Genomic DNA, 23,936 nt, shown 5'->3' with positions numbered 1-23,936 from the left:
TTTTTTGGCACCGGAACGACCGCACCCAGGCGGATCAGGTTGTCCAAGGTCTGCTGCACTGCCACAGCTTGACCGGAGACTTGCAGGGAGAGAGTACAAACCCGTCTCTTAAGGGTTGGCAGAACTCTAGCTTGTAGCCGTCTCTGATGACTTCCAGCACCCACGCGTCTGAAGTTATAGAGGTCCACTCGCCCAGAAACGAGGACAGCCGTCCTCCAATCTGCACTGGGACGTGGACCAAGGCCCCGTCATCGGGTACGAGACCCTGGGGGAGGACCGGAGGGAGCACCTCCGGGACGGCGGTCTCTGCGAAAGGAATGCTGCTTGGGGGAGAAATTCCTCTTGAAGGAAGAGGGGGCAGAGGAACCCGACTTGCCCGGGCGGTACCGACGGGCTTCCAGCAACCGTCCTCTGGAGGTACCGGGACGAGTACTAGCCCGAGCCCTGACCTCTGGTAATTTCTTGCCCTTAGACGTGCCGAGATCGGTCACGATTTTGTCCAGCTCGACCCCAAAGAGCAGCTTGCCTTTAAAAGGCAATCTAGCCAGGCGGGATTTAGAGGCGTGGTCAACCACCGCCGCGCAGAGACTGTCTGAGCCATGCCTTTAGCTGAGGCTCTCAAGACATCATACAGCAAGGCTGCCAAATAGGCTAAGCCCGATTCCAGGGCCGGCCAATCAGCCCTCAAGGAAAGATCCGAGGGGGAAGCCCGCTGCACCATAGTCAGCACGCCCTGGCCACATAGGAGCCGCAAACTGAGGCCTGCAAACTTAAAGCAGCTGCCTCAAAGGACGACCTTAAGACCGCCTCCAATCTTCTGTCTTGGGCGTCCTTTAGGGCCGTGCCACCTTCCACCGGCAACGCCGTTTTCTTAGTCACCGCAGTGATTAAAGAATCCACGGTAGGCCACAGATAGGCCTCACGTTCACTCACAGCCAAGGATAGAGGCGGGACATAGCCCTAGCCACTTTAAGGCTCGTTTCCGGGACATCCCATTGAGCCGCAATTAAGGTGTGCATGGCATCATGCACGTGGAAGGATCTAGGCAGGCGCTTCGTCCCCAGCATAATGGCAGAGCCAACAGGGGCTGAGGGAGAGACGTCCTCCGGAGAGGAAATCTTCAAAGTGTCCATGGCCTGTAAAAACAGGTTGGGCAAATCCTCTGGGCTAAAAAGCCGCGCTGCAGAGGGGTCATCCGCTCCATCCGAGCGGGGATCTATCTCCTCCAAGGAATCCGCAAAGGACCGTTGGGAGACCTCAGACACGCTGCCCTCATCTACATCGGAGGAGACAAAGTCCTCCAAGGCCTGGAAATCAACCCGAGGGCGTTTACCTCTGGGAACCTCAACCTCTTTATCAGAAGAGGGAGCAGGGGCAGCGTTTTGCATGAGGAAAGCCTGATGCAGCAGCAAAACAAACTCGGGGGAGAAACCCCCCAGACTGTGCACTTCCGCAGCCTGGGCAACAGCCCTAGACGCACTCTCAACCGGCGCTTGCAATAGCGGGGGAGAGACATGCTGCGCATCCAAAATGGCGTCCGGCGCGAAACTCCGCGAAGGAGCCGCGCGGGAAGAACGGCGCTTAACTTTAGCCGCTTGTGCCGTCGCCCAAATTAAGGGCGTTCATGGCATTAATGTCTCCAACCTCAAGGGCGGCCCACGAAGAAGCCGTCCGAGCCGCGTGGCCGGCCAAGATGGCGGAGGCGAGGAGCGGGGGATGGGCGTTTATGGCGGGAAAAAACCGCCACGCCGGAGGAACGACCGGGACATTCATCGGTCACTAAACTGTCACCCATCAAGGGCGAATCAGGTTGTAAAACCCCCGCATCCCCTCTAGAAGCGCTCCAGCGATCCGGGGAGCGACCCTTTGCGCCCTCGCCCTCCGACGCCATATGCCACGAGGAGAAGAATCGGGGAACCCCCTGCCCGCTATAAAAAGGTAAAATTACCTGCTTGCCGCTCCGAGCTGTAACGAACTGGTGTCCCAGTGAGTAGCTGCAATGAACGTTTAAAGAAACGTCGAATTAAACGCCTTTAAAGACGTTTAAAATTTTTTTTTTTTTTTTTTTTTAAACGGAGCCAGCGGGAGGGGGGAGAAAAGGAGGGACCTGGCACCACCAGGTTTGCACTTGCTCAAAAGAGCCCTCAACCCCAGGCCTCAACAAAACCTAAGGATTAGGCTTGGAGGCCTAGCCAGAGCTGCTGCTGTGTGTGACCACCACCTGCTGAGATAGAGAACATACTGAGGAGTTTCCGGCAGCACATGACCACATATAGGGAGGCAAAAGTTTGCTCTCTATCTCCACCTGCTGGTAGATGGACACAACCCACCAGTCTATGGATTGATCAGCTTGATGATATGGAAATACTTCCTGACATTTTTCTTGAGTCTGCCCCCCTTCAATCTCATTTCATGTCCTCTCGTTCTACCACCTTCCCATCTCCGGAAAAGGTTCGTTTGCGGATTAATACCTTTCAAATATTTGAACGTCTGTATCATATCACCCCTGTTTCTCCTTTCCTCCAGAGTATACATGTTTAGTTCAGCAAGTCTCTCTTCATACGTCTTGTATTGCAAATCCCATACTTTTGTTTTTAATTACAAGGACCAATGATTATTATGATAGGAGGTAGGAAAACAGTTGATAGGATAATAGCTGCTACCTCTGAGATGATAATCTACCACTCTTATTTTTATGTTAATCAAGGTAGTTGGTTTTATGTATATGTTCATACCTCCCAAATGGTGTCAGTGTGGTCTTTTGGCACAGATCATATGATTACAACAAACTAATTCAATCCCGTTCCTCATTTAAAGCCCCTGATTGAACAGATTGTACACTAAAGATCCAATATTTTTCCCCATAATTTGATAATCTCCATATTTAATAGATGGTGTGGAATCTTTTTAACACACCATTCCAGCAATCCACCAAAGGTGCCAATAAAATCTTGGGATGACTTATAAGGAGAGAGTTACAACTGCCTAAGCATGACAGCCTCAAGGCATGTGCTAGAGTAGCCAAGTTACTCTTTACCCGATAAGAGAGCTTATTGGGGGACTTGTTGAATAGTCAGTGTGAGGTTTTTATAAAGGCAACATTGGCATATCTGTTCTTTAATAAAATAGGCTCCTGGATCCCAGACACATTGGTGCACAGATTTGCACCGTTCTGAAGAAAAGTGTAAATATGTGAGCATACATAATCTGTGTGTATATTACATCTCGACCTCTGCTCCACCCAAATTACAGCCCTGGGAATGCCTATGCAGACGTAAAGTGAAAAGTAAACACGTTTTTCCTATCCATACTTTTTATGCATGCATGTGTGTAAAACAATCTTTACCTGGGGAAAATGCTTTAAAAATCACCCTAGAATGTTTTATAGGTGGTACCTTACTCCGGCACGTTTGCATCATATGTTTGCTACGGTGTTGGATGGTTGCTGGAGGAGATGTGGGGGATTGGGGACCATGGGGCATATTTGCTGGTCTTGTTCCAAGGCAAAGGCCTACTGGAAAGGTGTGCAGTCTTGTCTTCAGGTTCGGGTGGGTAGGTCTGTACAGTGGCATCCTGCGGTCTTTTTACTTGGGCAGAGGCCGGAGGGACTTACATTGAGTCAGTGTTTATTGGTGAGGGGAGCCTTGCATGCGGCTCGAATAAACTTGGCAAAGAGTCGGAAGTCTCCATTGTTCCCCTCATTGGTAGGCTGGATTTCTAAGGTGCGTTATATATGTGAGATGGAGAGTTTGACAGCAGTGAAAAGGAAAACCTTGCCTAAATGGGAAAGGGTTTGGAGACCCTTCTTGAATGTGTGTTCTGATTAAAAGGTGATTGGTTTGGATGAAAGGATGGGGTAGAGGGGGGGTGTTAGAGGCTTTAGAAGGGGAATTTATTGGGTGGGTTGGGGGAGGTGGGTAGTTAGGGGAAAGGGGTATCTATCATCAACAAAATTGAAAAATCTTGAAGTATAGTTTGTATTTAATAGCATTGATACTTGTATTTGTGCTTTCTTACGTTACATACTTTGTGTTACATTAAGAATACTTGTTCCATTATGCGATGTGTAGAGTTGAGTATGCTTTGTTCTGTATTAACAATGCATAATAAAGACGTCTATAAATTTTTTAAAAAATCACCCTATAATGTCATTGTTTAACTCGTATAGCGTATTCATTCACATAGGACATTCCCATCCCACCAACAGAACTCCCAGTACCCTCAACAAAAGGAGCAGAACCAAAGTGTGGTGTTTCACTCTACCACTCAACATGAGAATAATTCTCTTTAAAGTCTGGTATCACATCAGTAACAGCAACACCAACCCCCTCCACTGCCAGACACTGTGTGAAGTAAAAACACCAAACCCAGCAGCGTCTGAAGCTTACCCTACCCTACCAGCAGCACATCTACCTTTGAAGAGTCAGCTCTGCAACTTGTCTAGTGGAGGTGGTGGAGATGAAGGACTGTATCTGAATTCAATAAAGCTTGTGACAAGTAGAGGATGTGGAAGGGAGAGTAGATAGCATTAGATTGTAAGCTCTTTGAGCAGGGACTGTCTTTCTTCTATGTTTGTGCAGCGCTGCGTACGCCTTGTAGCGCTATAGAAATGCTAAATAGTAGTAGTAGTAGTAGTAGGATGGGCAGACTGGAGAGGCTATATGGTCTTTATCTAACTTCACGTTTCTTTTCCAAACTGGAAATAGAAACAAGCTGGATTTCTACACCAATCCTATATGGTAAAAGAAGACCATCACAAAGAATAAGACTTGAAATTAAAACCCTAACAAACCAGTCTCCATGAGCAGTGGCATCCTCCCCATTTTTCTGAACTCAGTCTCAGAGCTCTACTCATAACCCTCACCCTGTCACTTAGTTCTCATTGTCCTCCTGATCTCTACTCAATTTCTTAGCCCCACTATCCTCCCACCTAATCCTTGAGTGCTTACTCACACTCCCACCTACGCCCAGACAGCTTATGTTGGTGTCTAAAGCAGTATGTGCTTCCTGCAACCTGCTGGAGGTTGGGTGGGCAGAATGTAACGTATTGCTGTATCCTCCGCTTGGCCACCTCAGTACAGCACATGTTAATTTTGATTTATTGTTCATGCAGATTTTTGTAAATCGAAAATGCAAATGGATTTAAAGTTTTTGGCATAAACATTTGAGAAATCCACAGCAATTTTTTTTTAAGCAAAACCTAGATTTGAAGTCTTAGCTTCTGCATTTATGAACCAGGCACAAATGCCCCAACACCTCTCCCTCCCTTCTCCCCGAGGCCATCTTCAGAACACAGCTAGAGGGCTATAGCCGCCTTCCACTGGAGTGGGCTTGGGCCTGGGGTCTGCTCCTGGGCTCTCTGCTTCTATTTTTGCCTCTTCTGCAGTTCTTGCATGCGCTTTTGCTGTTGTTCCTGCATGCAGTCCTTGAAGAGCTGCACCTGCTGCTGACACTTTCTCCAGTCCCGTTGCTCGGACATGCACTCCTGCAGCGCATAATGAAAGGCTGCACAGCCAGAGCGGGAGATCATCTGATCTAAGGGATCCTCCTCCTCCTCTTCCTCTCTTTCCACCTTCCTACTCCAGTTGTGACCTGGTGGGTTAGGAGCAGACATCTTCCTCAGGTTCTGTTTGTAAAGGGTAGAGGAAGTAAATAAAACATAGCAGTTACGTGTTAAACCACTACAATACAGAAAGTTCCACCACAAAACTAAGTTGCAGCCACTTCCTGAGCCTCAATTTTTCCATTATTAAAAGGGAACAAAATGACTAAAAAGTGCAGGCAGCCCTGGGTCAAGTCTATGATAACGGATAACTGATTCCTTCTGCAACTTTATAGTGGGAATACCGGCTTTCTCCTTTCCATTACTATAAATATATGCAATTGCCACATTTTGTAAGGAGCCAGGTGACGGAGAAGCTTAACCAAATTGAATCTGAGCTAATTGGGCTTTGTGGAGCATTGTCTTCTACCAAGGGCCTTGTAGTTATCTGGTATAAACAGATCCATGTGTGGTCCTTCCCCTGTAGTTCACAGGGCCCAATGGCAAGAGGAGGATTATTGAGCACAGATGCATAGTAACATAGTAGATGACAGCAGAAAAGACCTGCACGGTCCATCCAGTCTGCCCAACAAGATAACTCATATTTGCTGCTTTTTGTGTATACCCTACTTTGATTTGTACCTGTGCTCTTCAGGGCACAGACCGTATAAGTCTGCCCAGCACTATCCTCACCTCCCAACCACCAGCCCTGCCTCCCAACCACCGGCTCTGGCACAGACCGTACAAGTCTGTCCAGCACTATCCCTGCCTCCCAACCACTGGCTCTGGCACAGACCGTATAAGTCTGCCCAGCTCTATCCCCGCCTCCCAACCACCGGCTCTGGCACAGACCGTATAAGTCTGCCCAGCACTATCCTCACTGTCACCTCCCAACCACCAGCCCTGCCTCCCAACCACCGGCTAGTAGTGGATGCTTGGAATGCCCTCCCGCGGGAGGTGGTGGAAATGAAAACGGTAACGGAATTCAAACATGCGTGGGATAAGCATAAAGGAGCACAGATGCAGAGTGACATCTCACACACTCCATTTGTTGTCCATGTTCAGGAAAATAATTATTTCATTTTTCATTCATTTTATATACCGCTTAGACCTAAGCGGTTTTTACAGTTTAATTTTACAGGTGGGCTCATAGTCTAAGTAGCACATTGTACTACTGTTGTACCTGGGGCAATGGAGGGTTAACTGACTTGCTCAGTTTTACATAGGAAGGTATCTAACTCAAGAAAGTTTGATAACAGGATATTGGTATGATGTCACAAGGCTGAAGGTAGTCTCCACTCAAGGAAGTTTTAATTCTCCCCATGCAGCTGCCGCCATCTTGGCACACCCAAAACAATTAAATTGATAGAGCAACAAGCTCCACCTACTGGCTTCAGGCTAGATAGGCTCATGCCATCTCCTGTTATCAAATCTCCTTGATCTAACTCCATCTGGACTGGCCAGGTTTTTTCCAAGAGTATCAGAGGGTTGTTAGAGACTGGATGAGAGGGGGACCATAACCCATATTCCCTAAAGCCCATGCATCTTGGAAGGCTATACAATTTGGAATAGGGAGGGCGATTAATAAAAACATACCTCAGTAGTTTGCAATTTTTTCTGTTTCAAAAGATTTAAATGCTGCCAAGCTTAATTTGGCCTTGTTCTGGAAGTCAATTGATCTTCCCCACCTACAAAACCTTGGCTTGCCATACACTACAGAGATGTTGGGCTTGATGGACCCTTGGTCTTTTCCCAGTATGGGGGTGCTTATGTACTTATTTCTTGTGGTACAGAAATGTCCTGTGTTCAAAGCAATAGACATGAAATCAAAAGAACATTAAAACATTTAGAACATCAGAATGATTCTATAAATTGGGGGTTCAGTTTGGGTGCCCCAATGCCATGTGCTCCGTGCCAATTCTGTAATGGTATCATTCTGCTACAGAATACGAGTGCAAGTCAGCATGATGCCATTATACCATGAAAATGGCAGGCCTTAGTGGCATTCCAAGATATTGTGGCCACTAATACAGATCCATGTGTGCCTGGTATACTCTCCCATATTAGCACAGGTTTTTCATGCAGGGCTAATTTGCATATTTGTTTATTGCACTGAGGAGCAAAACTTTGGCATTACTCTTGTGTTAGGAAGCCATGTGATAAATGTTAGTGCAAAGGTCTACATCAGCCCCCATTGATGTGGATTTTTCATTATATTTATATACAGGTAATATATTTGTCCCTAGTGGGCTTACAATCTAGATTTTTGTACCCGAGGTAAAGGGAGGGTTAGGTGACTTGCACAGGGACACAAAGACCGGCAGTGGGAATCAAACCTGGTACCGCTGGTTCACAAGCCATTACAGTAACCATTAGACTATTCTTCCATTACATGGTTGCTTAATATTGCTGCCATCATAACATAAGAATTTCCATACTGGGTCAGACCAATAGCCAATCTAGCCCAGTATCCTGCTTCCAACAGTGGCCAATCAAGGTCACAAGTACCTGGCAAAAAACCAATTATTATCAATCCCAGGGCAAGCAGTGACTTTCCCCACATCTTATCTCAATAACAGACTATAGACTTTTCCTCCAGGAACTTGTCCAAACCTTTTTTTTTTTTCAAAACCTAGATACACACCACGTCCTCTGGCAGCGAGTTCCCGAGCGTAACTATTCTTTGAGTACAAAAATATTTCCTCATATTTGTTTTAAAAGTATTTTCATAATGTCACTGAGTGTCCCCTGGTCTTTGTACTTTTTCAAAGAGTTCAAACCTGTTCCATCTCCTCCTCCAGAGAGGTTAGGCCAGATGTTGTCGGTTTATCGACCAGGGAAATATAAAAACATTTAACAGAAAATTTAGGGGGGGGGGGGTGGTAAGATGGGCCTCACAGGAGAAACATAAAAGGAAAGCATGCACTACCTTTAGATTGTAAGCTCCTTCGAGCAGGGACTGTCCTCTGTGTTTAATTGTACAGTGCTGCGTAACCCTGGTAGCACTTTATAAATACTACTACAAATCATTTCTATAGCGCTACCAGTCGTACGCAGCGCTTCACAGTTGACCATGAAGAAAAGACAGTCCCTGCTCCGAAGAGCTTACAATCTAAATCAGGATAGACAGGACAGACAGATAGGACACATAGGGAAAGAGAGGAAAACAAGATAAAGGTTAAGAGCAGGTGACAGGTTAGGAATTAAAAACAGCATCAAACAGGTAAACCTTTAGCCTGGATTTGAAGGCGCCCAGGGATGAAGCAGGAAGAAGACACGAGATAAGCAATGAAACCCCTGTTTCCTTCTCACTGGGGTTACCTGATCACTATCCCCACTGAGCTGGAAGTTACCCAACACACGAATTCCTTCCTTCTCTGCCGGGCAATTTAAAGCGCTACCTCTTTAAAGGGGCGAGCACGAGGACCTGATTGGTCGGCTTTTACAAGCCTTTCCGGGTTAACAGAAGGTCACGTCCGGCGCCGGCCAGCTACCAATATGGCCGCTCGGCTGTTGCTACAGAGTGATTGGCCGCAGGTGTTGAGGTGAGAGGCAGCAGTGAGGTGCGGGCGCTGCGTTTTAGCTGAAATTAACGCGCGGGTTTATAGTTCTGGGCCGCGTTAACTCGCTAATTTGGTGTTGTTTTTTTTTTTGCCGCAGGAAGGTGGAAGGAGAAGTTTGGGTGGCATGTAAAATCCCAGGTAAGGGGCAATGGAAGGGGAGGTAGACCTGCTGGGTCTGACCGTCTGAGCAATGATGGCAGCAAGAGGTTTGATGCAGGCTACTACCTGGCAGAATCCCAAACAGCAGCAAGATTCAGTGCTACCCATCCTGGGGTCAAACAGTGGCTTCCCTTATGTTTGTCTCAGATAGAGGCATATTTTCAAAGCACTTTGGGAGGCTAAGTGCCATAGGTTTCTATGGAACTTTGGGAGGCTAAGTGCTTTGAAAATATGCCTCATAGTAGCATAGTAGATGATGGCAGAAAAGACCTGCACGCTCCATCCAGTCTGCCCAACAAGATAAACTCATATGTGCTACTTTTTGTGTATACCCTACTTTGATTTGTACCTGTCCTCTTCAGGGCACAGACCGTAGAAGTCTGCCCAGCACTATCCCTGCCTCCCAACCACCAGCCCCTCCTCCAACCACCGGCTCTGGCACAGACCGTATAAGTCTGCACAGCACTATCCCTGCCTCCCAACCACCAGCCCCGCCTCCCACCACCGGCTCTGGCACAGACCGTATAAGTCTGCACAGCACTATCCCTGCCTCCCAACCACCAGCCCCGCCTCCCACCACCGGCTGTGGCACAGACCGTATAAGTCTGCCCAGCACTATCCCTGCCTCCCACCACCGGCTCTGGTACAGACCGTATAAGTCTGCCCAGCACTATCCCCGCCTCCCAACCACCAGCCCCGCCTCCCGATCTTGACTAAGCTCCTGAGGATCGACTTTTCCTCCAGGAACTTGTCCAAACCTTTTTGTTTTTTTAAACCCAGATATGCTAACCACTCTAACCACATCTTCCAGCAATGTGTTCCAGAAGTTGACTGAGTGAAGAACTATTTGCACCTATTCGTTTTAAAGGTATTACCGTGTAACTTCATTGAGTGGTCCCTAGTTTTGTACTTTTTGAAAGAGTAAAAAATGGATTAATTTTTACTTTTCTATACCACTCAGGATTTTGTACACCAACACTATGTTACTATGTTTACTAAATTATATCCTCCCTGAGTCACCTCTTTTCTAAGCTGAAGAGCCCTAACTTCTTTAGCCTTTCCTGGTGTGAGAGGAGTTTTTTTTTTAATTTTTTTTACATTTGTACCCCGCGCTTTCCCACTCATGGCAGGCTCAATGTGGCTTACATGGGGCAATGGAGGGTTAAGTGACTTGCCCAGAGTCACAAGGAGCTGCCTGTGCCTGAAGTGAGAATCGAGCTCAGTTCCTCAGTTCCCCAGGACCAAAGTCCACCACCCTAACCACTAGGCCACTCCTCCACTGTGTTCCATCATCTTAATCACTTTGGTCACAACGGCACGTCCACCTCATATATCTTCAACTCTTTTTCTTTCTTTATAATACAGGTAATGTGTTCTTTGACTTTGGGATCTTGCCAGGTACTTGTGGCCTGAATTGTCCACTGGTGGAAACAGGATGCTGGGCTTAATGGACCTTCTGTCTGTCCCAGTATAGCAACGCTTATGTTTTGTTCTTATATCTTTTTACTGTGTTTGTTTTATTCCTATTTTTTAAAAAGTTTTGTAAACCACTTAGATGTGTTTCTTTTCCTCAATTGGCTGGTGTATGAAATAACAAACCTGAACTTGAGCTGTCATGCTGCAGTTGATCCTGGTCACCATTTTCATCAATTGATGGACTCCCTAGGCTTACAGCACCTTCAATCTTTGCACCCTCTCATTTATGCGCTTGCATCTCTTGCACTCTTCCTATGATGGCTCCTTCGCAGTTACCTGGGTTATGCAGCTGTGGGAGAAAAAAAATGGGATTCGGAGGCATAGAGGCTCAAACCCATGACTCTGATAGATTCTGTTAGGTCAGATATAGTAAAGATGGATCTGGGCATGATCGCTTCTGAGTGAGCAAGCTTCAAATTGGCCTGGATGTCACCTCCACCTATGAATGTGGTGCCCCTTCACAGACTGCAAACTGTGTTACATAATATCCTGGCCCTGGCAATCTCTGCACTTGAAGATTGATTCCAAGGCTGACTTTGGCATTTTCCCCTTTTGTGAATAAATCTAATCAATTCACCTGAAAATATTGAAGTAGTTTAAAAAAATTGTCATTTTTCTTGAATGTGGATGATTACTTGTTCTGCAAGAAGTTATATTTGTTTTGAAATAAACATGAAGTTCGCAAAATAAATTTTGATTTTACCCTAGATGCTGACAGTTTGTTTATTTTTTTTATAAATTCAGATCCAATCACATTGTATTGTCTTTGCACACTCTTAATTATTTATCCAGTATCACATTTAAAGCAAAGCTTCAACCTAATTAGTTCCAAAGTTGAGGAGAAATGTTGTTTCATCATTGCCATTGCATCTTCTGCTATTCTTACCCTTTTCAGTTGAATCCTATGTTCCACTACTATTTATATTAAAAAGTATGAGATCAGGAGTTTGCATATTAAGTACTTATGTATTGTCATGAACTACTTTGTCCCATTTGTAAATGATTTTGTGTTGTAGGGAAACCTACCCTCTACGGCAGCCTGAAATGCCAAGGCGTGGGCTCAGATGGGCTTTTGGAAGTCACTGCATCAGAAGGTTTTGTTGTAAATGAAGTTAAAAAGGTACCATACTACTACTACTACTTAGCATTTCTATAGCGCTACCAGGGTTACGCAGCGCTGTACAAGTTTAAACATGGGGAAGGACAGTCCCTGCTCAAGAGAGCTTACAATCTAAAGTCTGCTTTGTTAAATGACTTGGAGGTGTAAATCTTGACTTAAAATTTTGGGGATTTATGGAAAGGTGTTTTGTGACCAGAGGAATTGGAGTGGACGTAGTGATGGGTATAGTAGGGGTGGGGTTTATTGGTTCTTGTGGACACCAGAGAGGGGATTAAACTAAAAAAAAAATCTTGTCACCTTTATCTATTTTGCATTTTGTAGGTATTTTGTATAATGCTCAATTTTGTGACTTAATAAAAATATTTTCAACATAAAAAGGTACCATTGAATTTAGCTGTCTGTGGGTATTTGGGGCGGGGGAGGTGTGAAGAGTAGAACTGGTGAACTAAGCATGGAGGATAGACAGTGTCCTAGTAAATGCAATCTGCATTCATAATGGAGGGATTCTGCTCTCTTTATAAGTCTTACGTAGAACAAGAAACAGAACAGAAAATCCTCCTCCAGTTTTGTATATTGGTAATGTGAATGAAATGGATACAGACTGCATAGAGTTAGAGGAGGCACAGGGAGGGGTAGTTACAACTAATTGCTTTACCTGCCATCATTTCCTTTCTTTCTGCTTTATTTATATACTAGTGAGAAATGCCCGTTTCGGATAAAAATGAAACGGGCGCTAGCAAGGTAATCCCCCCCATCTTCCCTCCCTCCCTCCCGAGTTCCAGACCCCCCCTCCATCCCTCCCTTCCGATTTCCACACCCCCCTCTCCCTCCCTCCATCCCTCAGTCACTTGGTTGCGAGTTTGTGATTAAAGTTCGCAGCGCTCTCCCCGCTGCGGTCACTGAATGTGTGGGACTCCCCGCTGCTGTCACAGAATCTGTGGAACTCGTGCGTTGTGCCTTCCCCGCCCTCTACGTCATCACGTTTTGACGCGAGGGCGGAGCTATGCTGACTGCAGGCCAAACCGGTTATCTCTGGCGCCTCAAGTTTCCAGCTTGAGGCTTAATTGGAACGTTGGAGTGCCTTTTCTATATCTAGATTACAAGTTACATTTATTCGAAATTCTTTGTATATCACCACAATTGGAGCAGCCAAGACTAGGCGATGTACAATTAAAATTAAAATCAGGAAAAGAAAACTCCCATTTTACTAAGATAATCCAAACATTCTTAAATCTACAAGCAATAGGATGCAAGTAAAAGAAAAGGTACAATGAGTACTGCAATTATCCTTCATTCTCAACAAGTATTAAAAGCTATCGAAAAAAGGTGGGTTTTCAAACTGATGTAAACATTTTTATATGAAAGTTCAGCCCAAAGCTGCCCAGATAAGTTATTCCACGTTGAAGGGGCTGGAAAAAAAGAATGCATTGGTGCGGTGAAGGCCCAGTGAGCCCATGACACTGTTGGGAGGATCAAACAATGGTTAAATGACAGCAGTACCCGTCTCGGAACATAGGAGATCGTGAGTTGGATAGATAATCCGGAATTCCTTCTCTATATGCCTTAAAAGCCAAAAGTAAAACCTTAAACTGGATTTTCAACAAAATGGTAACCAGTACAATTTCTGAAACAATGGAGTGACATCACAGTGCTTTGCATTGTAAGAAAGTGAGCTGCTGTGTTAAGTGTTTGAAGTCTTATTTTTATGGGTGTTTGAGGTAAGCCTGCATAGACAATATTGGAATAGTCCCTGCGAGAAGTTACAAAAGCATGATAAAGCATGTGACGTGTCTGTGCAGTCAGAAAAGGATGAACTGTATAAAGTGGTCGTAGAATCAAAAAGCCACTTGATAAAGCAAAATGGAATACCATAAATCAGTTAGGAAACTAAAACCTATCCTCCTTAGACGACCTAAAAGTGTTTGTGTGGGGCGGGAAGCTGAAAGACAAAGGAAGTCTACAAAAGAAAACACAATATCAAAAGGCCATTAACATGAATAACCCCCATTGACGTCATCTTCTCAAATCTACTACGCAAAACGGTCCCAGTCTTCAAGTCCAAAAGGCCCTGAGCTGCTCTGGTTGAAAAATACACATATTTAACACCTAGATATTTTATCAAACGTTTGCAAGGGTAGGCTAATAGAGAAAAAAGTTCCCAAGTTACTGCCTCATGCTTTAATACCAAAAAGGTTTTCCTACATTCTTGCATCTGTTTCTCTCACATCTGGGAAAAGGGCTTGAGAGTTACGAAAATACAGTTCATAATAGCATTGTAGTTTTGTTCAAAACAAAAGATACTATTATGTTGCTCTCTGATTCTCGTGTACCATAAATCTGGGTAAAATATACTGCAGTATGGTTATAATTTATACATACATCAATAATCATCATCCCATGTATGAAACATGGGGACTATTTTAAAGCACTTACACTTACAAAGTTTCATAGGTTAAGTGCTTTAAAAATACACCTCTCAAACTCACTGCAAACTGCTCAGAACACGGCAACTCGACTCATCTTCGGTAAATCGAGATTTGAAAGTTCAAGCCCACTACGTGAGAGGCTGCACTGGCTTCCTGTGAAGGACCGTATCATTTTCAAGATCTGTGCATTGGTGCACAAAATCATCTATGGAGATGCTCCTGCTTACTGGACGCTCTCATTAACTTGCCACCCAGGAACTCCTGCAAGTCGCGCTCTCGTATCTCAATCTCCACTATCCAGCTTTCAGTGGCCTAAAGTATAAGACTGTCTATGCTTCCTTTTTCTTTTCTTAGCACTCAGTTCTGGAATGGGCTGCCCCAGTGGTTAAATTCACCACTGATCACTCGACTTTAAGAAGCGGCTCAAGACCTTCCTTTTCGGTAGAGCATATGCCGTGAGCCCTCCTGGTGTCTCATCCTTCTGAACCACGGCTGCCCACAGCGACAAATTGTCACCTTCCCCTCTCTCCTGCTCCCTCCTGCTGTTCCTCTTTCCCTATTACGACTCTAATTAATTACTGTATTTTGTACTATTGTTATTTAATACTATTGTACGCCACATTGAGCCTGCCCGTGGGTGGGAATAATGTGGGATATAAATGCCATAAATTTATGAAACCAATATTAAAAATTATGTGTCTAAGAACACCATTCATTCTCCTAATATTCACAATTTCACCACAATATCAGCATACTCCAATAGTCCACAAAGATTGAGGAAGATCTTCGTAATGCTGTGCTGATTTATTGGATCAATCGCTGTTATTGTCTATCTTAAAGTACCAGAAGGTCACATTTTTCAGTTTCTTTTATGATTCCAACTTTAAATGCCAAGGCCCAATCTACTATAATAAAACTCACCCTCAACGTTCTGAGGACACTGACGTCCGTGAAGCAAGCCCTGACTTCCTTCAAAAGGTTCGAAGTTCGTATTGGTGAAGCCACCAAATCCCTCCGGGCCCTGCCCTCGAGGCGGAGCAATGGCAGAACAACGAAGGGGTTGGCAGGGAGGGAGACGGGGGGGGAAAATCGCTCCGGGCCCCGCCCTCAGCGTCAAACGTCATGACGGTGGGGCGGATCAATGGCAGAACAACGAAGGGGTTGGCCAGGGAGGGAGGGGGGGTGTTGGCGACGAAAACCTTGCTAGCGCCCGTTTCATTGCTCTGAAAACGGGCCTCTTTTACTAGTATTTAATAACTCTCCCTCCAAAAGTCTTCAAACAGCGAGCGAGTATGGTGAAGGTAGTAAAAATTCGACTCCTCATTAATGTATCAAACTTGCCACTCTGACCCGACATGGAGCCATGTTTCGCTGTGTAGCATTGTTAGGGGTCAAGACTAGTAAGAAACTGCTCCTAAATTACACAAATTTAATAATGGCAAGTTTACCTTTAAAACAGCTCTTAAAATTACTTTCAGTTGTGTGTTGGCTGGAAACACTTCAAGGCTCCAAGGCTGTATGAAAACGCTGCAGTTCGGACTCAACTGAAAGAAGACGCCAGAGCATGCGCATTTATTGCCCAAGGAAGTTTCATGATTGGTTGGAGAGTGTGAAAGTTGAATGTTCATATTGTGGTGAAATTATTGTGAGTATTAGAATGAATGGTGGTCTTAAGTATGTATTAATTTTAATATTAGAATTTCATTTAAAGATGTTTCTAAAATCTCCTTGTTTTGTTCTTTGAACCAAAATCTCTGTACCATCCCCTGATAATTTCACTGAAGGAATATAATACACTTTTATTTAAAGGGAGACTAGCTTCTGGAAGAAACGTTTTTAAAACTTTGAGGAAATATGTTCTCAATACATCAGCAGCAGGTTTAACCTTCTATTGTAGATCTCAATCTGTTCAATTCTTCTATGTAAGAGAATCTTACCCTTTACGATAGCTGTAGTAACTGGTTTGTAAACCTTCTCCCTTAACAGATGTTATCTAAGTTGTAAAATCAACCTCGGACCCTTTAAACTCTGCAACAAACCTTGAGTTTTATTTGAAGATGATTCACCTCTTGAAGACTTCTCAACTGTTGCATCTAGCTTCCATAGAATCTTTATGATATTAAGAAAATGAAATTAGCAATATTAGGTCAGAACACTGGTCCTATCTAGCCCAGTATCTTGCTTCCAACAGTGGCCAATCCAGGTCACAAGTACCTGTCAGAAATCGATTTTATAGTAACATTCCATTCTATCAATCCCGGGGCAAGCAGTGGCTTCCCCCATGTCCATCTCAATACAGACTATGGACATTCCTTCCAGTACATAAGTAATGCCATACTGGGAAAAGACCAAAGGCCAATCAAGCCCAGCATCTTGTCCCCGACAGTGGCCAATCCAGGTCAAGGGCACCTGGCAGCTTCCCAAACGTACAAACATTCTATACAGTTATTCCTGAAATTGTGGATATTTTTCCCAAGTCTATTCAGTAGCGGTCTATGGACTTGTCCTTTAGGAAACCATAGGGAAGTCGGCCCATCCCCGCTATCATTTTCCGTCGCCCTTCGCTACACCTTTTTCCAATTCCACTTTATCTTTCTTGAGATGCGGCGACCAGAATTGGAACACAATACTCAAGGTGCGGTCGCACCATGGAGCGATACAACGGCATTATAATATCCTCACACCTGTTTTCCATACCTTTCCTAATAATACCCAACATTCTATTCGCTTTCCTAGCCGCAGCAGCACACTGAGCAGATACACTAATTGATGTTACCACATCCTCTGGCAGCAAATTATAGAGCTCAACTGTTCTTTGAGTGAAAAAAATATTTCCTCCTGTTTGTTTAAAAGTGTTCCATGTAGTTTCCCTCGAGTGTCCCCTGGTCTTTGTACTTGAAAGAGTGAAAAATTGATTCACTTCTATCTGTTCCACTCAGGAGTTTATAGACCTCAATCATATCCTCCCTCATCCGTCTCTTTTCCAGGCTAATGAGCCTTAACCTCTTCAGCCTTTCCTCATATGAGAGGAGTCCATTCCTTTACTCATTCTGGTCGCTCGTCTTTTGAACCTTTTCTAATTCCGCTATATTTCTTTTCAGATACAGCGATCAAAATTGAATACAATACTCAAGGTGAGGTCGCACCATGGAGCAATACAAAGACATTATAACAATTTTGGTCTTATTTACCATCCCTTTCCTAATAATTCCTAGCATCCTGTTTGCTTTTTTTGGTTGCTGCTGCCACACCCTGGGCAGAAGATGTCAGTGTATTGTTTATAGTGACACCTAGATCTTTTTCTTGAGTGCAATTTGGATGCCTAGTCTTCCGGTTTCCTAAGCTCTTCCTGTAATTTTTCATAATCGCATGTGTTTTGACAACTTTGAATAGTTTGTGTCACCTGCAAATTTAATAATTTGTCATTCCTATTTCCAGATAATTTATAAATATGTTAAATAGCACCGGTCCCAGTACAGATCCCTGTGGACCTCCACTATTCACCCTCCTCCTTTGAGAAAATGGACCGTTTAAGCCTACCTTCTTTTGTCTGTCCAGTAACCAGTTCCCAATTCACAGACGTACATTGCCTACTATCCCATGACTTTTTAATTTTCTTAGGAGTCTCTCATGAGGAACTTTGTCAAAGCTTTCTGAAAGTTTAGATACACTGCATCAACCGGCTCACCTTTATCCACGTTTATTTACACCTTCAAAGAAATGAAGCAGATTGGTGAGGCAAGACTTTCCTTGGCTGAACCCATGCTGACTCTGTCCATTAAATCATGTTTATTTGTGTTCCGTAATTTTATTCTTTATATGTTTATAATAGTTTCCATTATCTTGCCCAGCACGGACATCGGGCTTACAAGTCTGTAACTTCCTGGATCCCTTTTTAAAAATCGCTGTCATGTTGGCCACTCCTCCAATCTTCAGTTACTATGTACAACTTTAACAGGTTACAGATAACTAACAGCAGATCAGCAGTTTCATGTTTGAGTTCTTTCAGTACCCTGGGATATATACCATCCGGTCCAGGTGATTTCACTCTTTAATTTATTTTTATTTTGTTACATTTGTATCCCACCTTTTCCCACCTATTAGTAGGCTCAAAGTGGCTTACATAGTTCCAGAGAGAAGGTTACAGACTCCGGTGTGAACAAATAAAGTGTATGAGTACAGTTAATTAGATTCGGTGTGGTTCATCCCAGGGACGTAGCCAGACCTCGACTTGGTTCAGTACGTACGTCTTCCAGGTTCTTCAAGATTTTTTTCAGTTCCTCCATCACCTTTGAAAACTATTTCCAGTACAGGTAGATCTCTTACATCCTCTGTAAAGACCGAAGCAAAGACTTCATTCACTCTCTCTCCGCTATGGCCTTGTTCTCCCTGATTGTCCATTTTGCTCCTTTATGATCTAACAGTTCCACAGATTTCCTCACAGGCTTTCTGCTTCTGATATACCTGAAAAATCTGTTTACTATGAGTTTTTTGTTTCCATGGCAATCTTTTCTTCATATTCTCTGTTATCTTTCTTTACCAGTGCTTTGATTCTAGCTTGCCAGTGCTTATGTTGCTTCTTATTTTCTTCATTCGGATCCTTTATCCTTTCTTTGAAGATGAGACTTAGAGTCTCTGAACAAAGATTAGAATGAAGAGAATTCCATAATGTAGGACAAGCAATAGAACAAGTATGATGCCAAAGTCTTGAGTTGTCAAAAGTCCCCTCGGTCAAACTGGTTTAACACACAAATCTTGCGATGGATGATAACCAACCAAAAGATCTTGGTATATTGAGGAGCTTCCCCATGCGAAGCCTTAAACAGTTTAAAGTGCATATGCTTCTCAATAAAAGAAGCCAGTGCAAATGAGCCAGACAGGATGTTCACACTTGGAACATGTTACTCCAGTTATAAGGCTTACTGTCTGCAAGGCCTTTATGGATTGCCTTAGGCAAAGTGATACAAATGCTTGAAGGATGGCTTGAAAGTTCTATGTAGGACCATAAATTAAACTGAAAAAAGACTGACTTCCACACATTTGATTTGTGGAAACACAAAACCTTGCTCAGCTACTTGTGATAAAAATATCAATACAGATATTGAATAGTGCTGGGCAGACTTATACGGTCTGTGACCTGAAAAAGACAGGTACAATCAAGGTAAGGTATACACATATGGGTTTGTCTTGTTGGGCAGACTGGATGGACCATGCAGGTCTTTTTCTGCCGTCATCTACTATGTTACTATGTTACTATCAAGCGAAATCTGTGATGGCCACACTGAAAAGGACATGCGAGGTTGCAATCAACCTTCGGGTCTTCCTAAGAGGAGTGGCCTAGTGGTTAGGGTGGTGGACTTTGGTCCTGGGAAACTGAGGAACTGAGTTCAATTCCCGGCACAGGCAGCTCCTTGTGACTCTGGGCAAGTCACTTAACCCTCCATTGCCCCATGTAAGCCGCATTGAGCCTGCCATAAGTGGGAAAGCGTGGGGGTACAAATGTAACAAAACAAAACAAAAAATTCAAAACAATACCTCAAGATTAAATGAAGATTTGCTGAATGCAGTTTTTGAGTGCTTTCTACCACTGGGGGCAGGAATGACACGAAAAAGAAAAGGTCGTCATCATATCTGCATAAATACTGAGGCATTAAGGCCCCTTTTTACAAAGCCATGCTGGCGGTGTGGTACTGCCGACACAGTTCATTCAGAGGCATTAAAGCTCCTATTTACAAAGCCACACTAGCGGCTGGCGGTTGAGTATTGCTGACACAGCCCATTCACTTTGAATGGGCTGTGTTGGCAATGCCACACAGCAGCTGCTAGCGCAGCCTTGTAAACAGGGGTTAGTCTGTCGGGATTTCAGATATACATTAAAAATGATGGGGAAAAAAGTGAAGATTCCTATGGCGTATCACATGGCAGAATATAGCAGTCTGGCAGTTCATCACCCAAGCTTTGATCCTTTGCACACGCTCTAAATAAGAATGAAACCAAGCCAATACTATGGCGCCCATACCCATCATAGCATGGATAAGTAGCCCATGATAATAAACTGTTGAAGGTGGCTGAAACATTAAATAAGAAATATTATCCTTTTACCTGAATTCTGCATTTGTCCAGTTAACAACAAAACGTTATTTTATTACAAAAATGTGCAACTCTCTTTGCTATCGAGGTACTCAAAGTAAGAGATGTAGTGATACGGTACGCTTCCTGAGTTTAAGTAGATTGAAAAGGTTAATATTTCTGTTTGTTTGTTTTCCCCCCACAGAAAAGCATTCTTATTTCGTGCCCTGAGGAAAATGTTACTTCTAAGTTTTTGGCTCCATACACAACATTTTCAAGAATTCATGAAAAAAGTGTAAGTAATGTAGGCCACATAGTCATGTCTGCCATCTTGTTCTAATGACTGGGCTTCTGTCGCTTACCTTTCTGCTACTGCTTTAGAAATCCATAACAGGCTCTCTTATCTCTTTATTTGCTTTCCAACAAAAAAGATTTGTTGCCCTTTACGATATCTCCTTTCAGTTTTTCCCTCTGCTTCTCCAAGGTTTTCCCATCCAGCTAACGACGCCTTGAGAGAGTCTCCCATTTTAACAAAGTTAGATACCTGAAGTCTAGGATCCTCACCTTTGAACAAACACTCACACAGTAGAACTTAAATTCGCTTTGAGGTGGAAAGATGGGGCAGAATGAAGCAAAGTCCCGCAAAGGGTATCTTCTCGGACTAGAGCGTGCTGAAGCATCCTTTACCCAGAATCCTTTTGAGCAGGGTGATTTCCAGATTGGAGTATGACTAGTTGAATTCATTCTTAATAGACCAGGCACCAAAATATATTTGTAAAGGAGAAGGCAAAATGTTCCACAAAAATAACAAACCCAGCTCCTACGAATATTTCTTATCGACAAACACTTTGAGTTACAATTATAGACTTACTATTGGATCCATCAGATACGCATGCTTCAACCACTAGGCTAATTTCTTTTCAGCCTGGCATAAATAAGGGTGAGCATGTAATCGTCATCAATCTACCTAAGGTGCTCACCCTTATTTATGCCAGGCTAAAAAGAAATTAGCCTAGTGGTTGAAGCATGCGTATCTGATGGATCCAATAGTAAGTCTATAATTGTAAGTCAAAGTGTTTGTCGATAAGAAATATTCATAGGGTATGTACCCGACAGCATCTGACCGGTGCTGGAGATGCGAAGAAGAGACCGGCACTTTTCTGCACGTGTGGTGGACCTGCTCTCTCATCCAGACTTTCTGGGCGGGAGTTGTTGCACAACTGACACGAACTTTGGACACACAGTTTCCGACAGAACCGAAGTGGTGCCTGCTGGGATGGGGAAATAAAAGAGGCCAGAAATGGCAGAGGCGGATTAAGAGATTATGTCTGGCAGCAGCTAAGTTGGAAATTGCGGCCCATTGGAAGCAACGAGTAGGGCCCACTATCTTAGACTGGAAATTAATACTCCGGGTCATAACGGATCTTGAGAAATTGACAGATCGAAGAGCTGGCAGATACAGACATGATGCACAAGAATGGACAAACTTAGAAAGAATATGGAACACTGCTAGTGGTACACCGGGGGGGGGGGGGGGCAGCCATGAACGGGAGGAGGAGAGGTGGGAGGGGGGTGGAAGGGTTGGGTAGGGGGAAAAAATACAATGTTGATTATGCATTACAGATGAGTTTGAGGAATTTTGGAGAGTTGGTAGCCTTGTGGCTGCAGTTAAGTGTATTGTATGATTTTCTTTATTGAAATGTTGAATAAAAACAATCTTAAATTCAAAAAAGAAATATTCATAGGAGCTGGGCTTGTTATTTGAATTCATTAGTATAATAATCCTGTATATATATATATATATATATATCATAATGCCCACTCATATATACAGACCTGTACACCAGTCCTATGAATTCATATGAAACACCCTTTTGTACTAGCTCTGTGTTTGGTTTTTATAAACCCTCTGGAGCTGTTTCCAGCTCTTGTACTACATATTGGCTTCCAAAGGAGGAGCAGTATCCATAATAATGTAAAAATTGATTGAGATCTTAAGGTTTAGAGTTCATGTATCAAAGGGAGCGAAGGGTATACAGCACACTGTGTCTTACAAGCAGACTATTCACATATCTCAAACTTTGTTCCTTAAGTGTTACTTTCTTATTTTTTTTTCTTTTAAACTAAAACCAGATCACATGTTTGGATATTTCCAGTGGGGGAGGGCTTGGAGTGTCTACAAGCACCGACGGAACAATGAAAATCTGGCAGACCACCAATGGAGAAACTCGGGTAAGGGCTATGATATAAAAGTTAAAAGGGATATTCTTATACCAGTCTTCTGTCCGAGTCATATGAAGCCTGCTTGGAGGGAGGGGGAGAGAGAGGACAGCCTGACATGCGAGACTGTGTTTATACTGCAGTCCTTAGAACAGAATATCCATTTGTTTAATTTTATCCAAAACTTTTTCAGAACTACATCAAAGTTTTGCTCCCTCCAGTGTCCACGTACCTTAAATCTTTTAATGCTGACTTAGCGTCTTGTTGTGTGTATGAAAATGACTGCGGTGTTTTTTTTTTATGCTCTTTAAAAAAAATAACCAAGGGACATGTGATCTAAAGCAACTACCAATCCTGGTTCTCGGTCATACCAACATGATCCATTCTGTTTCTTTGTTTAACCCTTGCACTTCCACTGAATTCAATTTGTATATCCAATACTGTTCTTTATAATTCAGTCTTTCCCAGGGCTTTTTTTGAGGGGGTACTTGGGGGTACTGAGTACCGGCACCTTTTCCATTGTCTGCAAAAATTGACCCATGGATCCCAAGTTTGAATGAAAGAGCTCAGGCTCTACACACCAATTCTGCCTTGTCATAGATTCTGTGACTGGTTGCAGTGGGCCTGGCTATTGTGGGGTGAGTCCGTCCCCCCCCCCCCCCCGAAGAGTAGCCTGGCATTTGAGTACCAGCACCTTTTTTGTTAGAAAACACACACTGGTCTTACCTCTAAATAGACATATAAAATGTGGCCCCCGACAGGAAAAGGTTGGACAAACCTGCAGTAGATCGACACTTTGAGAACTGGGTGTTCGGTAGTTTAAAAAATATGGTTTTGTCTGGATAGTAGTCTCTTTCTGTGCCTCTGCAGTATTATCTGTCCCCTTTCCGAGGATTGGGCTAGTGTGGTGGTACTCTTGGATATGTACTTTTAGGATTTGGCAGAGCTTGATTTGTAGACAAATTGGAAGTGGAACTGTGGAGCAGAGGAAGGGGCAAGTGTGATCTTCCCTGAGAGTTTGTTTTCATCAATGTAGATGAACCACGGGGGGGGGGGGGGGGGGGGGGAGGAAGAGTGAATTTTTAGAAAAGGGGTTGAAGACACATCTATGTAGGGAACCAGGAAGACTAATTTTTTTTTGTCTCAACTTTCTGCTATTTTTGTGTGTGCTTTGCTTTACCCTCCATCTAGAGAGAGGGTTAGGGACCTGCAGTAACCGTGGGGATGGGGACCAACTTTGTCCCCGTGTCATTTTCTACTTTGCCTGTTAATGAACTGGGACTGTTGTTTATGTTTGAGTGATTCAGACGATATTTGGAGTTTTGGAGAAACAAGCAAACATGCTGCCATGAGTACCAAAA

General features: G+C 43.8%; 2 protein-coding genes across 3 annotated transcripts in view; one reads left to right on the top strand and one right to left on the bottom strand.

The window, feature by feature from the left end:
- Positions 1-5,076: 5,076 nt before the first annotated feature.
- Positions 5,077-8,943, bottom strand: LOC115468370 (cytochrome c oxidase assembly factor 4 homolog, mitochondrial-like). The gene is made up of 2 exons (XM_030200017.1): positions 8,864-8,943; positions 5,077-5,626 (listed from the first exon to the last, which is right to left on the bottom strand). Exon 2 carries the CDS (start codon positions 5,612-5,614, stop codon positions 5,366-5,368), a length of 249 nt encoding a protein of 82 aa, XP_030055877.1. The 5' UTR covers positions 5,615-5,626; positions 8,864-8,943; the 3' UTR covers positions 5,077-5,365.
- Positions 8,944-9,011: 68 nt separating this feature from the next.
- LOC115468366 (proteasomal ATPase-associated factor 1-like) overlaps positions 9,012-23,936 on the top strand; it is a 46,516-nt gene continuing 31,591 nt past the window's right edge. The window contains exons 1-5 of one of the 2 annotated variants that reach the window (XM_030200013.1): positions 9,012-9,087; positions 9,203-9,243; positions 11,757-11,860; positions 20,561-20,650; positions 22,489-22,587. In XM_030200013.1, coding sequence (XP_030055873.1) covers positions 9,041-9,087; positions 9,203-9,243; positions 11,757-11,860; positions 20,561-20,650; positions 22,489-22,587 — 381 coding nt within the window. In that variant the 5' untranslated portion in view covers positions 9,012-9,040. Of the gene's footprint in view, positions 9,088-9,202; positions 9,244-11,756; positions 11,861-15,764; positions 15,932-20,560; positions 20,651-22,488; positions 22,588-23,936 lie in introns of those variants that run through there. The other variant, XM_030200014.1, reaches the window with a different exon arrangement.

Source organism: Microcaecilia unicolor, chromosome 4, assembly GCF_901765095.1.
Source record: "Microcaecilia unicolor chromosome 4, aMicUni1.1, whole genome shotgun sequence".
Lineage (NCBI taxonomy): Eukaryota > Metazoa > Chordata > Amphibia > Gymnophiona > Siphonopidae > Microcaecilia > Microcaecilia unicolor.
The sequence above is the reverse complement of the archived record's forward strand: the minus strand, read 5'-3'. Positions and strand labels throughout refer to the sequence as shown.